Here is a 15,649-nt window from a genome sequence, read left to right on the forward strand (position 1 = left end):
GTAGAAATCTTTAGTTATTTACTGTATCTGTAGCAAAGCAACTGCAGAGTTATAGCATGGTATCTGTCTTCGGCCTGTTGATGTTTGAGAGTATGAGTCTTCTTCATCATGGTAGAGCATGAAACAGAGATGACCAGTAGTTCAAATGATGAGTGTGTATATATATATTTGTATGTGGACACACCTTCAAATTAGTGGATTCGGCTATTTCAGCCACACCCGTTGTAAAAAATAAAAAATAGAGCACACAACCATGCAATCTCCATAGACAAACATTGGCAATAGAATTGCCTTACTGAAGAGCTCAGTGACTTTCAACGTGGCCCTGTCATGGGATGCAACCTTTCCAACCTTTCCAAGGTCAGTTCGGGGGTTGATGTTGGGAAGTTTGATGGGTGGTTGATGAGGGGGCTAAGGTGGGGGGATTGATGTGGGGGGTTGATTTGGGGGGGTTGATGTGGTGGAGTTGATGTGGGGGGGTTGATGTTTTTTTAATGTGGGGGTGTTGATATGGAGTGGTTGATGTAGCAGGGTTGATGTGTGGGGGTGATGTGGGGGAGTTGATGTGGGGGGGGGGTTGATGTGGGGCTTGATGTTGGGGGAGTTGATGTGGGGCTTGATGTTGGGGGAGTTTATGTGGAGGGGTTGATGTTGGGGGGGGTTATGTGGGGGGCTTGATATGGAGTGGTTGATGTAGCAGTGTTAATGTGGGGGAGTTGATGTGGAGTGGTAGATGTAGCAGGGGTGATGTGGAGCGGTAGATGTAGCAGGGCTGATGTGGGGGAGTTGCTGAGGGGGCTGAGGTAGGGGGTTGATGTGGGGGTTGATGGGGAGTGGTAGATGTAGCAGGGTTGATATGGGGGGTTAATGTGGGGGGTTGATGTGGTGGTTGATGATGAGGGGGCTGATGTTGGGGGGTTTATGTGGGGGGGTTAATGTGGAGTGGTTGATGTTGGGTGGTAGATGTAGCAGGGTTGATGTGGGGGGGGTTGATATGGTGGTTGGTGTGGAGGTTGATGTTGGGGACGTTTATGTGGAGGGGTTGATGTGGGGGCTGCGGTGGGGGGGGTTGATTTGAAGGGGTTGGTGTGGGGGAGTTGTTGTGGGGGGGGTTATGTGGGGGTGTTGATGTTATTTACATTTTTAAATTATACCTTTATTTAACCAGGCAAGTCAGTTAAGAACAAATTCCTATTTTCAATGACGGCCTTGGAACAGTGGGGCAGAACGACAGATTTGTACCTTGTCAGCTTGGGGGTTTGAACTTGCAACCTTCCGGTTACTAGTCCAACGCTCTAAACACTAGGCTACACTACCACCCAATGTGGGGGCTTGATGTGGGGGTTGATGTGGAGAGGGTTGATGTGGGAGGGTTTATTTGGGCCTGTTGATGTTTGAGAGTATGAGTATTCTTCATCATGGTAGAGCATGAAACAGAGATGACCAGTAGTTCAAAAGATGAGTGTGTATATATATATATTTGTATGTGGACACACCTTCAAATTAGTGGATTCGGCTATTTCAGCCACACCCATTGTAAAAAAGAAAATCGAGCACACAACCATGTAATCTCCATAGACAAACATTGGCAATAGAATTGCCTTACTGAAGAGCTCAGTGACTTTCAACGTGGCCCTGTCATAGGATGCAACCTTTCCAACCTTTCCAAGGTCAGTTCGGGGGTTGATGTTGGGAAGGTTGATGGGTGGTTGATGAGGGGGCTAAGGTGGGGGGATTGATGTGGGGGGTTGATGTGGTGGAGTTGATGTTGTTTTTTTATGTGGGGGTGTTGATATGGAGTGGTTGATGTAGCAGGGTTGATGTGTGGGGGTGATGGGGAGTGGTAGATGTAGCAGGGTTGATAATGTGGGGGGTTGATGTGGTGGTTAATGTGGAGGTTGATGTAAGGGGTTGATGTGGGGGAGTCGATGTGGAGTGGTAGATGTGGCAGGGTTGATGTGGGGGGCTTGATGAGGGGTTTGATGTTGGGGGGTTGATATGGAGTGGTTGATGTGGGGGAGTTGATGTGGGGGGTTCATATGGTGGTTGGTGTGGAGGTTGATGTGGGGGCTGAGGTGGGGGGATTGATGTGGGGCGATTGGTGTGGGGGGGGGGGTGGTGTGGGGGAGTTGATGTGGGGGGGGTTGATGTTGGGGGTTTTATGTGGGGGTGTTGATGTTTTTAAAATTTTACCTTTATTTAACCAGGCAAGTCAGTTAAGAACAAATTCTTATTTTCAATGACGGCCTAGGAACAGTGGGTTAACTGCCTGTTCAGGGGCAGAACGACAGATTTGTACCTTGTCAGCTTGGGGGTTTGAACTTGCAACCTTCCGGTTACTAGTCCAACGCTCTAACCACTAGGCTATTCACATAGGAAGATCCATTTTAAAAGTGCAAGGCCTGTCCAACATGCCATGCCTTCATTTGTCATCTTACAGGAATGATATACACATGAGGAGAAAGCTGAAGTACCTATTCTACCTACCCATTGATGTAATTATATCCCCCAACTGATTCCCAGATCGTCCACTAGATGGCAAAAGGCGATCAAATGACATTTCTTACCACTAGAAACCAGTGGAGTGTGCTTTGGGTTGTGAGTCAATGTTCCAAAATGGCTGAACGAATTTTCAAGCCTGACATATTACATTTATTTTAGAGATCAGGGCTTTCAAGTGATGGAGTAAAAAAAAAGAAAGCAAAAACAACAGACAGGTGAGGAAACTTCAAACTCCTTTTCCCATTTGCTTTTCCAGTTGTAAATGATGAGCTAGCTCAGTGGTGCATATGGAGGATGCATGCAAGGTAATGTAGATGGAGAAGGAAATGCATTGCTTTACAATGACCATCAGGGTGGACCCTTTCCAACATACTAAATGTTTGCATTTTTGGTAACTTGACCTACATTGCACATTCTATGAATATAACCATAGCGCATGATTTATTGATTTATGTCCTTTATGGGGGGCGGTGGTGGGGAAGATTCTTATGACATTGCCAGCAGTAACATTTGAGTTCGATTTCCAAAAAGATGTCATATTCTTATATCATATGTTGTAGGTCGGGGATCTAGTTAGTCCTACTTGAACAAATGAACATTGTTGTTTTTGAAACCACAATGAATAAGTGGAGTTGTTCAAAGAAGAGACATTCCTGTAAGCTGGTCACCACAGGCTGGTCACCACAGGCTGGTCACCACAGACTGGTCATAACAGTTCTCAACACTATGAAGACTAGCTAGTACAGTAGTTATATTAAGGCGAGTAATTCTGCAACAGAGCCAATAGCCTAAGCCAAGACTAGCCAGGGGTACTAAACTCTTACCCTACTAGTTCCGGAGCCTGCTGGTTTTCTGTTCTACCTGATCATTATTGCACCCACCTGGTGTCCCAGGTCTAAATCAGTTCCTGATTTGAAGGGAACAATTAAAAAAGGCAGTGGAACTGGCTTCGAGGTCCAGAGTTGAGTTTAAGGGGCCTAGGGCATACCTCACATTTATGGACCTTTTGGGACCTTTTATATTCCCCACAGTGCATCATGGTTCTAAACAATTCCTAACAGAGAGGCACACTGTTACCCAGGATTATCATTAATGAGGCTAGACATAGCAAAACAAGTTCCAGTCCAGGTCACCAGTGGACAGGTCATAATATGGTGGCATCCAAAATGGCGCCCTATTCCCTATATAGTGCACTACTTTTGACAAGGGCCAATAAAGAATAGGGTACAGGAAATATGGTGCCATTTATGACATAACCTAAGACATTTATTTGATCATAATAGCTCAAATGACGTGCATGTGTGTGTGTGTGTGTGTGTGTGTGTGTGTGTGTGGAGGGGGGGGGCAAGCAGGAGATAAACTTTTCCCAGAGATTCAGCACCATGTGTGGTTAAATCCCCTCTAAAAGAGAGAGAGAGCAGTAAAGGTCATTCCATTTCAGTCAACCTGTTACCATTGGGGAGTATAGACTGGGGAATATGATCCATTGATTTGTTTTTTTATGTCATTTCAAATCCCTTCAAATCCTAAATGAAAGCGTTGGGAATCAACATGTACACATCAACACTTGTACACAGCTCTTGAAATATCAAAACAGTACTGGTTTCGAGGGGTATAAGATTCTGATCCTTTCAGATAAGGATATAAATAAAAAATAAATAAACAGAGCGTTCCTTTGTTTTCCAGGCAACGTGTTTGTGGTGAGCCTGGCTGTAGCAGACCTGGTGGTAGCCTTCTACCCATACCCTCTGGTCCTCTCCTCCATCTTCAACAACGGCTGGAACCTGGGCTTCATTCACTGTCAGGTCAGCGGCTTCCTTATGGGACTCAGCGTCATCGGCTCCATCTTCAATATCACCGGCATCGCAATCAACCGCTACTGCTATATATGTCACAGTCTTAAATACCACAAGCTGTACAGTGACAAGAACTCCCTGTGTTATGTCCTGCTCATCTGGCTGTTGACTGTGGTGGCCCTGGTGCCCAACTTCTTTGTGGGTTCGCTGCAGTACGATCCCAGGGTGTATTCGTGTACGTTCGTCCAGTCGGCCAATTCAGCGTACACCATCGCCGTGGTCTTCTTCCACTTCATCCTGCCCATCATGATCGTCACCTACTGCTACCTGAGGATCTGGATCCTGGTCATCCAGGTGAGGCGGAGGGTGAAGCCCGAGTTCAGGCCGAGGCTCACCCCGCATGACGTGAGGAACTTTGTCACCATGTTTGTGGTGTTCGTCCTGTTTGCTGTGTGCTGGGCACCGCTGAACTTCATCGGACTGGCAGTGGCCGTCAACCCCGCCGCAGTAATACCCATGATTCCAGAGTGGCTGTTCGTGTTCAGCTACTTCATGGCCTACTTCAATAGCTGCCTTAATGCCATCGTCTATGGACTGCTCAACCAGAACTTCCGGAGGGAGTACAAACGGATAGTTGTCTCGCTTTGCACTGTGACGTTGTTGTTCCCTGACAGTTCCAACGACGCTGCGGAGAGAGTCAAGCCATCCCCTTTAATAACCAACAACAACCAAGTGAAAGTAGACTGCGTGTGAGAGGTCATGAAGGGAGCACTGTGAGCAAAGACACACTAAAAACACATCTCTACTGCTTCCAGACTGCAGGCTTATTAATGATGTATAATGTACTGAACTGAAGCCAATGACTCTAACAGCGTGTATGCAGTTTTTAAACAGATTCTACTCAGTCAAGGTGCATTACAGTAGCTGTATGTTCCCCTCTGTCTAATTGTTTACAATAATGAACTATAGATGTATGTATTTATTTTATATTGACAATGGATAGTTTGGCATCATTTCACAGAATAGAGCTGAAAGGGTTTCTTACGTTATGCAATCTTTACCAGTCTACAGTACTTTATGTGTATCTGTATGAGAAATAACATAGTAAAGATTGTTACTTCTGACTATAACATCCAAGTTGTATTACATACCGTGGGTTGCTGATGTAATGGAAATTCAGACGCTTGAAAAGCAATATGTTTGTTGTGAAGTGTTTCATATGCACTGGGAAATGTGACACAAATGTGGTAACATGCACATTCCACAGATGGGCTCGGCTCTAGTCATGGCTACATGAAGAAAAACTCCAAATAAACCATTGCCATAAGACCAATCGTTTAAATAGTGTTAACACATTGTTTACAACAAAAGTGCTTGCTTGTTTAATTTTAGAGTAGTGAAATGTGACTAGTATGTACTGAAATAAATAAGGAAGTAAATAATATGGGTTTCAAGAAGTCAGGGCCAGAGGGAATATAAACTGTTAAAACTGACAACAACTGTCAATCTCCTTACTGTAATTGTCATATACGTCTATCTGAGGTGATGTGCTGTAGATCTGTGTGTAAAAGACATTTAAAGTCCAAATCATATATTTTATACTACACTATATATACATGTATAATAGCACTGTACAGTATGTTTCAGTCTACATCTATATACTGTGCTATTTTTAAAACAGTATGTATTTAGTCTCAAAATCTGATGACAAAGAATCCTAAGATAAAGGGCAGCTTGAACATCATTGGCATATAAACACATTAAGACTGATATCCATAACTTCTGCAGTGCAGCAGAAATGTTTGATGCTTCAAATACTGGACACATTCCAATACATACATGTTTTATATTGTGACTCATACATTTTGATAATATACAGTCGTGGCCAAAAGTTTAGAGAATGAGACAAATATTAATTTCCACAAAGTTTTCTGCTTCAGTGTCATTAGATATTTTTGTCAGATGTTACTATGGAATACTGAAGTATAATTACAAGCATTTCATAAGTGTCAAAGGGTTTTATTGACAATACATTAAGTTGTGTCACGCCCTGACCTTAGATAGCCTGATGGCAGCCCATTCTTGCATAATCAATGCTTGGAGTATGTCAGAATTTGTGGGTTTTTGTTTGTCCACCTGCTTCTTGAGGATTGACCAATGGGATTAAGGTCTGGGGAGTTTCCTGGCCATGGACCCAAAATATTGATGTTTTGTTCCCCGAGCCACTTAGTTATCACTTTTGCCTTATGGCAAGGTGCTCCATCATGCTGGAAAAGGCATTGTTTGTCACCAAACTGTTCCTGGATGGTTGGGAGAAGTTTCTCTCGGAGGATGTGTTGGTACCATTCTTTATTAATAGCTTCAATTCTTAGGCAAAATTGTGAGTGAGCCCACTGCCTTGGCTGAGAAGCAACCCCACACATGAATGGTCTCAGGATGCTTTACTGTTGGCATGACTCAGGACCGATGGTAGTGCTCACCTTGTCTTCTCCGGACAAGCTTTTTCCTGGAAGCCCCAAACATTTGGAAAGGGGATTCATCAGAGAAAATGACTTTACCCCAGTTCTCAGCAGTCCAATCCCTGTACCTTTTGCAGAATATCAGTCTGTCCCTGATGTTTTTCCTGGAGAAGTGGCTTCTTTGCTGCCCTTCTTGACACCAGGCCATCCTCCAAAAGTCTTCACCTGCTGCCATTCCTGAGCAAGCTCTGTACTGGTGGTGCCCCGATCCCGCAGCTGAATCAACTTTAGGAGACGGGCCTGGCGCTTGCTGGACTTTCTTGGGCAACCTGAAGCCTTCTTCACAACAATTGATACGCTCTCCTTGAAGTTCTTGATGATCCAATAAATGGTTGATTTAGATGCAAAAATCCTTGCAAAAATCCTTGCCTGTGATGCCCTTTTTGTGCAAAGCAATGATGACGGCACGTGTTTCCTTGCAGGTAACCATGGATGACAGAGGAAGAACAATGATTCCAAGCATCACCCTTCTTTTGAAGCTTCCAGTCTGTTATTCGAACTCAATTAGCATGACAGAGTGATCTCCAGCCTTGTCCTTATCAACACTCACAACTGTGTTAACGAGAGAATCATTGACATAATGTCAGCTGGTCCTTTTGTGGTGTGGCTGAAATGCAGTGGAAATGTTTTTGGGGGGGATTCAGTTCATTTGCATGGCAAAGAGGGACTTTGCAATTAATTGCAATTCATCTGATCACTCTTCATAACATTCTGGAGTATATGCAAATTGCCATCATACAAACTGAGGCAGCAGACTGTGAAAATTTATATTTGTGTCATTCTCAAAACTTTTGGCCACAACTGTACACAGCTTGTACAATTCCGTTGTGCTATATTTAAATACAACACATTGCAGTGGTTCTATAAATTGAACTGCTTTCATGCCCACAATTGGTTATTTCTGGATTCTCAGATGAAAGGGTATTGTAGAGAACTGAGTAGGCTGCAGTAATTGTGTTTGTCTCTTCTAAAATGGCTTTACAAAGGATCATGGCTATTCGGATAACTAGCAGCCACCCCTCTCTATAACTAGCTGCCTGTAGTGGGTGTGTTTTTTCAATGAACTTGAATAGGCGGATGAGCCGCCATATACAGTGAAACGTTCCTCCGTCACAGGCAACCCCAGGATGTCCTGTGGAGACCTGTAATTGTGGAGCAGCCAGGCTGTTTTCTGTTTCTTTTTCTTCTTGATAGAGTGATGATGAAAGCAATCGATTCTTGAGTCATCTATACTGTAATGTAGGAAGGATTATTGTTCCACTAAGCAACTCTATCTTCCAGTACCGTCCTCATCCACATCAGACAGGGCCCATTCTCTATGCTGCTTGCATCTCCTATTGGTATAAACCTAAAGCTATGAGAATGGATGCTTTGTAGAAATGAGCCAAACAAACTGACACTAACTCACTCTGGGACAAAATGGCCCATTGTTGTACTACATACACCCTGAACCATTGGATTGCAACCATGTTATCATGTAAGCCTGCTGCGTCCATGTCAGAACAGCACACAGCTGACGAGCTGTGAATGTTATCGATCACCATGGCAACACATGTAGAGAAACATCATTCCAAAAGACCTACTCATGCATGGGCAATGTGCTCTCTAGGTTTGGCCATATGGGGTTTCTCTGGTCAATTGGTGGGGTATGGTGTGCATGTGTGCATGTATGTGTGTGTGTGTGTGTGTGTGTGTGTGTGTGTGTGTGTGTGTGTGTGTGTGTGTGTGTGTGTGTGTGTGTGTGCCTGTGCGTGTTTTGAGACAGGAACTTGCCACTTTCAACAACTTTCACTCAGAGCAGGGGCCATATCACAACACTCAGAGCAGGGGCCATATCACAACACTCAGAGCAGGAGCCATATCACAACACTCAGAGCAGGGGCCATATCACAACACTCAGAGCAGGAGCCATATCACAACACTCTGAGCAGGGGCCATATCACAACACTCAGAGCAGGAGCCATATCACAACACTCTGAGCAGGGGCCATATCACAACACTCTGAGCAGGGGCCATATCACAACACTCTGAGCAGGGGCCATATCACAACACTCTGAGCAGGAGCCATATCACAACACTCAGAGCAGGAGCCATATCACAACACTCAGAGCAGGGGCCATATCACAACACTCAGAGCAGGGGCCATATCACAACACTCAGAGCAGGGGCCATATCACAACACTCAGAGCAGGGGCCATATCACAACACTCTGAGCAGGGGCCATATCACAACACTCAGAGCAGGAGCCATATCACAACACTCTGAGCAGGGGCCATATCACAAATCACAACACTCAGAGCAGGGGCCATATCACAACACTCAGAGCAGGGGCCATATCACAACACTCAGAGCAGGGGCCATATCACAACACTCAGAGCAGGGGCCATATCACAACACTCTGAGCAGGGGCCATATCACAACACTCAGAGCAGGGGCCATATCACAACACTCAGAGCAGGGGCCATATCACAACACTCAGAGCAGGAGCCATATCACAACACTCAGAGCAGGAGCCATATCACAACACTCAGAGCAGGGGCCATATCACAAATCACAACACTCAGAGCAGGGGCCATATCACAACACTCAGAGCAGGGGCCATATCACAACACTCAGAGCAGGGGCCATATCACAACACTCAGAGCAGGGGCCATATCACAACACTCAGAGCAGGGGCCATATCACAACACTCTGAGCAGGGGCCATATCACAACACTCAGAGCAGGGGCCATATCACAACACTCAGAGCAATGGTTTTCCTTTATGAGTCCTGGAAAACGTTATCAGCCCAGTAATCAGGCTGACTAATATTTACACGTTCTTTTTGTCTAGCTAGGAAAACAGTGTCATGAGAGGTTCAGTTATCTTAGGTTACTAGCTACTAAAATGATGCCTATTGTTTTTCCAACCCTGAGACATAGATACCATCTGTCATTGGGAATGTGTAACAAACTTTGGTGGTATTCAATAACCCTTCTTGTATTATTTGTCTGTCAAATAAATTGGTGACATTTCCTGCTGAAATACTCTTTATTTGTCGAGCACACAAGGGGGCTTGTTTTACTTAGTTGGTTCATTCATCAAATAATGCAAATGTTAACAGGCCTTCTTTGTACTGTCCCCCAGCCAACCCTTAACTTTGGCATTGTCTGTTTTACAAAATGTTATTCAAGTTGGAAAACAAACATGATTACAAATTCCCTGTGCGCTTTAGTCAGGCTTAACATTTCTATAATAAATTATCACTTAGAACAAAATGCTCAAAGGGGAATGTGCATTCAATTGTTCTAAGAAACATATATTATATTAGCACATAATTCATATTTTGATTATAACCTACACTTAAGTTACTAAAAGTATGTTATGCACATGCCTTATGTATACTGGCCTTATATAGACTGGCCCTATGTAGACTGGCCCTATGTAGACTGGTCTTATGTAGACTGGCCGTATGTATTCTGGCCATATATAGACTGGCCCTATATAGACTAACCCTATGTAGAATTGCCGTATGTAGATTGGCCTTAATTAAACTGGCCCTATGTAGACTGGCCTAAAGTAAATTGGCCTTACATAGACTGGCCCTATGTAGACTGGCCTTATAGACTGGTATTATGTAGACTGGCCCTATGTAGACTGGCCTTATGTAGACTGGGCCTATGTAGACTGGCGTTAATAAGACTGACCGTATGTACAGTAGATTGGCCCTATGTAGGTCTAGCCTATGTAGACAGGCCCTATGTAGACTTGCTTCATGTAGTCTGGCCCTATGTAGGTTGGCCATATGTAGACTGGTCCTATGTAGACTGTACTTATAGACTGGCCTTATCTATACTGGACCTATGTAGACTAGCCCTATGTTGACTGGCCTTATGTAGACCTGGCACTATGTAGACTGGCCATATGTAGACTGGCCCTATGTATGTTTTTTAGATAGGGGGGGAAGGTATTGAGAGCAAAAGTTTTACTTTTATCACAATTTGTACAATTGTATTAAACAACATCCATACCAAAAGGTCACCTCACAATTTTACAACCATGCATCCATTTTTTTTATTTTATTTTATTTAATTAAAATTTTGACCCCTTTTCCTCCCCAATTTCATGGTATCCAATTGTTTTAGTAGCTACTATCTTGTCTCATCGCTACAACTCCCGTACGGGCTCGGGAGAGACAAAGGTTGAAAGTCATGCGTCCTCCGATACACAAGGGCGCCTCCAACCCGGAAGCCAACCGCACCAATGTGTCGGAGGAAACACCGTGCACCTGGCAACCTTGGTTAGTGCACACTGCGCCCGGCCCGCCACAGGAGTCTCTGGTGTGCGATGAGACAAGGACATCCCTACCGGCCAAGCCCTCCCTAAACCGGACGACGGTAGGCCAATTGTGCGTCGCCCCACGGACCTCCCGGTCGCGGCCGGTTACGACAGAGCCTGGGCCCGAACCCAGAGTCTCTGATGGCACAGCTGGCGCTGCAGTACAGCGCCCTTAACCACTGCGCCACCTTTATTGGTGAGGCCCCCCCAAATTCTACTTTAAGCTTCATGTTGAGCGTGTGGATCCATCTCCATTCCAACCCCTCTTAGAGGCATTAGTGTTCAGCAGAGGCCTGTTTGCCCTGAGAGTGGAGTTGCTCTGTGGTCCCAGGGGCTGATATTAAACATTACCTGTGCTTGCTGTGCCTGCCTTCACGGCATCGCTTGGCGTTGTGGAGCCGTTTGGAACATCATGGTCATCCAGAGTATACGGGCACAAGCTCTATTAGCTATAAAATTATCCAGAAGGACATCTTTATAACTTTATGTTACAGCTCTGGTAGATACATAGACTGTGTCCCAATTGGCACCCTATTCCCTTTATAGGTCACTCCTTTTGACAAGGAACCATAGGACTCTGGTCAAAAGTAGTGCACTATATAGGGGATAGAGTGTCATTTGGGACATAACATGAAACTGGAAGAGTACGAACAAATGGGACTATGGGTAAAGGTTGAGCCTAGCCTACTCTATCTGATTACTACCACGAACACACATTGTTGGCAGCCTGTACTGTTCTTTGCTGAGTCAGTCAGTACACTACACTACACCCAGTACTGTTCTTTGCTGAGTCAGTCAGTACACTACACTACACCCTGTACTGTCCTTTGCTGAGTCAGTCAGTCAGTACACTACACTACACCCTGTGCTGTCCTTTGCTGAGACAGTCAGTCAGTTGTTTTGTCGTACAGCATTGATATGAATGTGATCTCCAATCCTGGACATTGCATTATTTACAATCAGCCGCAGTCATTGTTCTTTTAACAGAGGCGGTACTCTATGTTTAGTCTGTGGAGTGCTTGCATGGAAGGTTAATTGGGAGGTGTAGGATGGAATGTTACATCATCTATATGATATGGACCACAAACAGTCGGCCTTCATTCCCTGTCTATGATAATATCAAACACCCTTCAATTCAAATGGCTTTCTTGATTGAAATGGAAATGAAACGTAATGCGTATGAAACTATGAAGTATGAACATAAGGTCCCCTGGCCCAAGGACAAATAGAATTGTATACATTATACTGTGTATGGTGGTATTTACAGATGTATTTACCCTTTATAATTGGGATGTGACTTTACCATAACTGGAACTAGTACCATAGTTACAAAAAAACAGCATCAACAATGGTGTAGCATCGGCATACTGCAAGATCTGTCAGGTTGGATGAGGAACGTTACTGCACAGCTATTTTCATGTCTCTCCAGAGATGTTCAAGTCCGGCTCCACAGCTATTTTCATGTCTCTCCAGAGATGTTCAAGTCCGGCTCCACAGCTATTTTCAGGTCTTTCCAGAGATGTAGATCGGGTTCAAGTCCGGGCTCTGGCTGGGCCACTCAAGGATATTCAGAGACTTGTCCCGAAGCCACTCTTGGGGTGTCTTGGCTGTGTGATCAGGGCCGTTGTTGTTTTGGAAGGTGAACCTTCATCCCAGTCGGAGGTCCTAAGCGCTCTGGAGCAGGTTTTCATCGAGGATCTCTCTGTACTTTGCTTCGTTCATCTGTACCTTGATCCTGACTAGTTTCCCGGTCCCTGCTGCTGAAAAACATCCACACAGCATGACGATACCATCACCATGCTTCACCATAGGGACGGTGCCAGGTTTCCTCAAGGAGTTTTCCTAAAGGCACCTAAAGGACTCTCAGACCATGAAAAACAAGATTATCTGGTCTGATGAAACCAAGATTGAACTCTGAAGCCTGAATGCCTGAATGCCAAGCGTCACGTCTGGAGGAAACCTGGCACCATTCCTACGGTGAAGCATGGTGGTGGCAGCATCATGCTGTAGGTATGTTTTTCAAGGGGCAGAGACTGGGAGACAAGTCAGGATGGATGAAAGATGAATGGTGCAAAGTACAGAGAGATACTTGATGAAATCCTGCTCCAGAGCGCCCAGGACCTCAGACACGGGGGGAAGATTCACCTTCCATAAGGACAACAACCCTAATCACACAGCCAAGACAACGCAGGAGAGGCTTCGGGACAAGTCTCAGAATGTCCTTGAGTCGTCCAGCCAGAGCCCGGACATGAACCCGATCTAACATCTCTGGAGAGACCTGAAAATAGCTGTGGAGCAATGCTCCCCATCCAACCTGATAGAGCTTGAGAGGATCTGCAGAGAAGAATGGGAGAAACTCCCGAAATACAGGTGTGCCAAGCTTATAGTGTCATACCCAAGAAGAATCGAGGCTGTAATTGCTGCCAAAGGTGCTTTAACTAAGTACTGAGTAAAGGGTCTGAATACTTATGTAATTGTGATATTTAATTTTTATTTGTAATACATTTGCAAACATTTCTAAAAACCTGTTTTTGCTTTGTCATTATGGTGTATTGTGTGTAGATTGATGAGGGGAAAAAACGATTTAATCCATTTTAGAATAAGGCAGTAATGTAACAAAATGTGGAAAAAGTGAAGGGGTCTGAATACTTTCCCATGCTTTACAATCGACCGTGGTCTGCTCCCCATCATACTCTTTTCAGCCTTCCTCTTTAACCCTCATCTCTTTCACTTCTCAAGTAATATAAAGGTGTTATCTTTCTCCACTACGCTGGACTGGTCTTTCGTTCAGAACTGGTGCGCAGCTACATTAGCTATAATTCCGTCCGCACTCTCCAGCAACTAGGTCATGCTCCGCCTACACCTCATATGATAGGCCCAATCTATTTGCCATCCTCTCAGCAATGGCCCCTTTACCATAGCTATCAATAGTTACATTAGTTGGCGAGGTTCCAATGACACTCATGCGTGTGGCGGTCATTCATTATTACACCTGGTTTTGGGTCAGACACTCCTTGTCATGTGTCCCTATTGCTTCCTTACATGCATGACTGGGTTTGAAGCAGCAAATGTCTCATATTTTACTAATCGCATTACTGCACGAGTGGTTGGGCTCTACTTACAAGCATGTGTAACATTTCATCTCGACACATCAGTGTAACAATGTGAGGCACTCTGCAGGTCAGCATTGGGCTGGGACATGGGCAGGTGCCCACATCTTCCCGCATTTCGGCATACACTGTTTGGTTCAACGCTCACTTAGTGTTCCAGGTCAATCATACATATCTCACGATTTTCATCCTGCGCTCAGCGCACCTTGCATTAATAGACATTCCATAGAATACTTTTCATTACAGCATAACTGCACTTATGTTCTATTCTTCGCATGCATCTCTTTTACATCTAGTTATCTTGTCTTCAATCTTTAGATCCAACCATTGCCCCCTTCTCCCTGGTGAGTAACTTATTTTTTATTTTTGCGGGGGGGGGGGGGCAATAAATAGGCAATAAATATGCCATATTTAGCATTAACACTGGAGTGATGTGCAGATGATGATGTGAAAGTAGAGATACTGGGATGCAAAAGAGAAAAAATAAGTAACAATATGGGGATGATGTCACGGCTGTTGGTGGAAGAAGGTGAGGACCAAGGTGCAGCGTGGAACGTGTTCGTCATTTTAATGGTAAAGCTGAACACTATACAACAAGCAACAAAAGAACAACCGAAACAGCTCCGTCAGGTGCGAAACACACTAGACAGAAAATAACCAACCACAACTAACAGTGGGAAAACAGGCTACCTAAGTATGGTTCTCAATCAGAGACAACGAAAGACAGCTGTCCCTGATTGAGAACCATACCCGGCCAAAACATAGAAATACAAAACCTAGACATAAAAACATAGAATGCCCACCCACATCACACCCTGACCAAACAAAAAAAAGAAACATACAAAGCAATTTACGGCCAGGGTGTGACAGATGAGGTATTTACAGTTGAGCTGTGCACAGGTGCAGTGATCGGTAAGCTGCTCAGATAGCTGATGCTTACAGTTAGTGAGGTCGATATAAGTCTCCAGCTTAAGTGATTTTTGCAATTCATTCCAGTCATTTGCAGCAGAGAACTGGAAGGAAAGGAGGCCAAAGGAGGATTTGGCTTTGGGGATGACCAGTGAAATATACCTGCTGGAGCGCATGCAACGGGTGGGTGTTGCTATGGTGACCAGTGAGCTGAGAGTAAAGACTTATAGATGACATGGAGCCAGTGGGTTTGGCGACGAATATGAAGCGAGGGCCAGCCAACGAGAGCATACAGGTCGCAATGGTGGGTGGTATATGAGGCTTTGGTGACAAAACAGATGGCACTGTGATAGACTACGTCTAATATGCTGAGTAAAGTGTTGGAGGCAATTTTGTAGATGACATCGCCGAAATCAAGGATTGGTAGGATAGTCAGTTTTACTAGGGTAAGTTTGGCAGCGTAAGTGAAGGAGGCTTTGTTGCAAAATAGAAAGCC

General features: G+C 44.7%; 1 protein-coding gene across 1 annotated transcript; it reads left to right on the forward strand.

Annotated features, from left to right (window-relative positions):
• The first annotated feature begins 4,032 nt into the window (after positions 1-4,032).
• Positions 4,033-6,394, forward strand: mtnr1ab (melatonin receptor 1A b). The gene is made up of 2 exons (XM_031791374.1): positions 4,033-4,055; positions 4,169-6,394. The coding sequence occupies exons 1-2, from the start codon at positions 4,033-4,035 to the stop codon at positions 5,049-5,051; spliced, it is 906 nt and encodes a 301-aa protein (XP_031647234.1). The 3' UTR covers positions 5,052-6,394.
• Positions 6,395-15,649: the final 9,255 nt, after the last annotated feature.

The sequence above is a fragment of the Oncorhynchus kisutch genome, linkage group LG15 (assembly GCF_002021735.2).
Source record: "Oncorhynchus kisutch isolate 150728-3 linkage group LG15, Okis_V2, whole genome shotgun sequence".
Lineage (NCBI taxonomy): Eukaryota > Metazoa > Chordata > Actinopteri > Salmoniformes > Salmonidae > Oncorhynchus > Oncorhynchus kisutch.

Excerpts from the sequence above, each read along its gene's own strand:
- mtnr1ab (XM_031791374.1), top strand. The coding sequence starts at position 4,033 with ATGAAAGCGTTGGGAATCAACAT. Across the intron at positions 4,056-4,168 it reads AAAGCGTTGGGAATCAACAT|AGCGTTCCTTTGTTTTCCAG; the intron begins GTACACATCAAC and ends ATAAATAAACAG.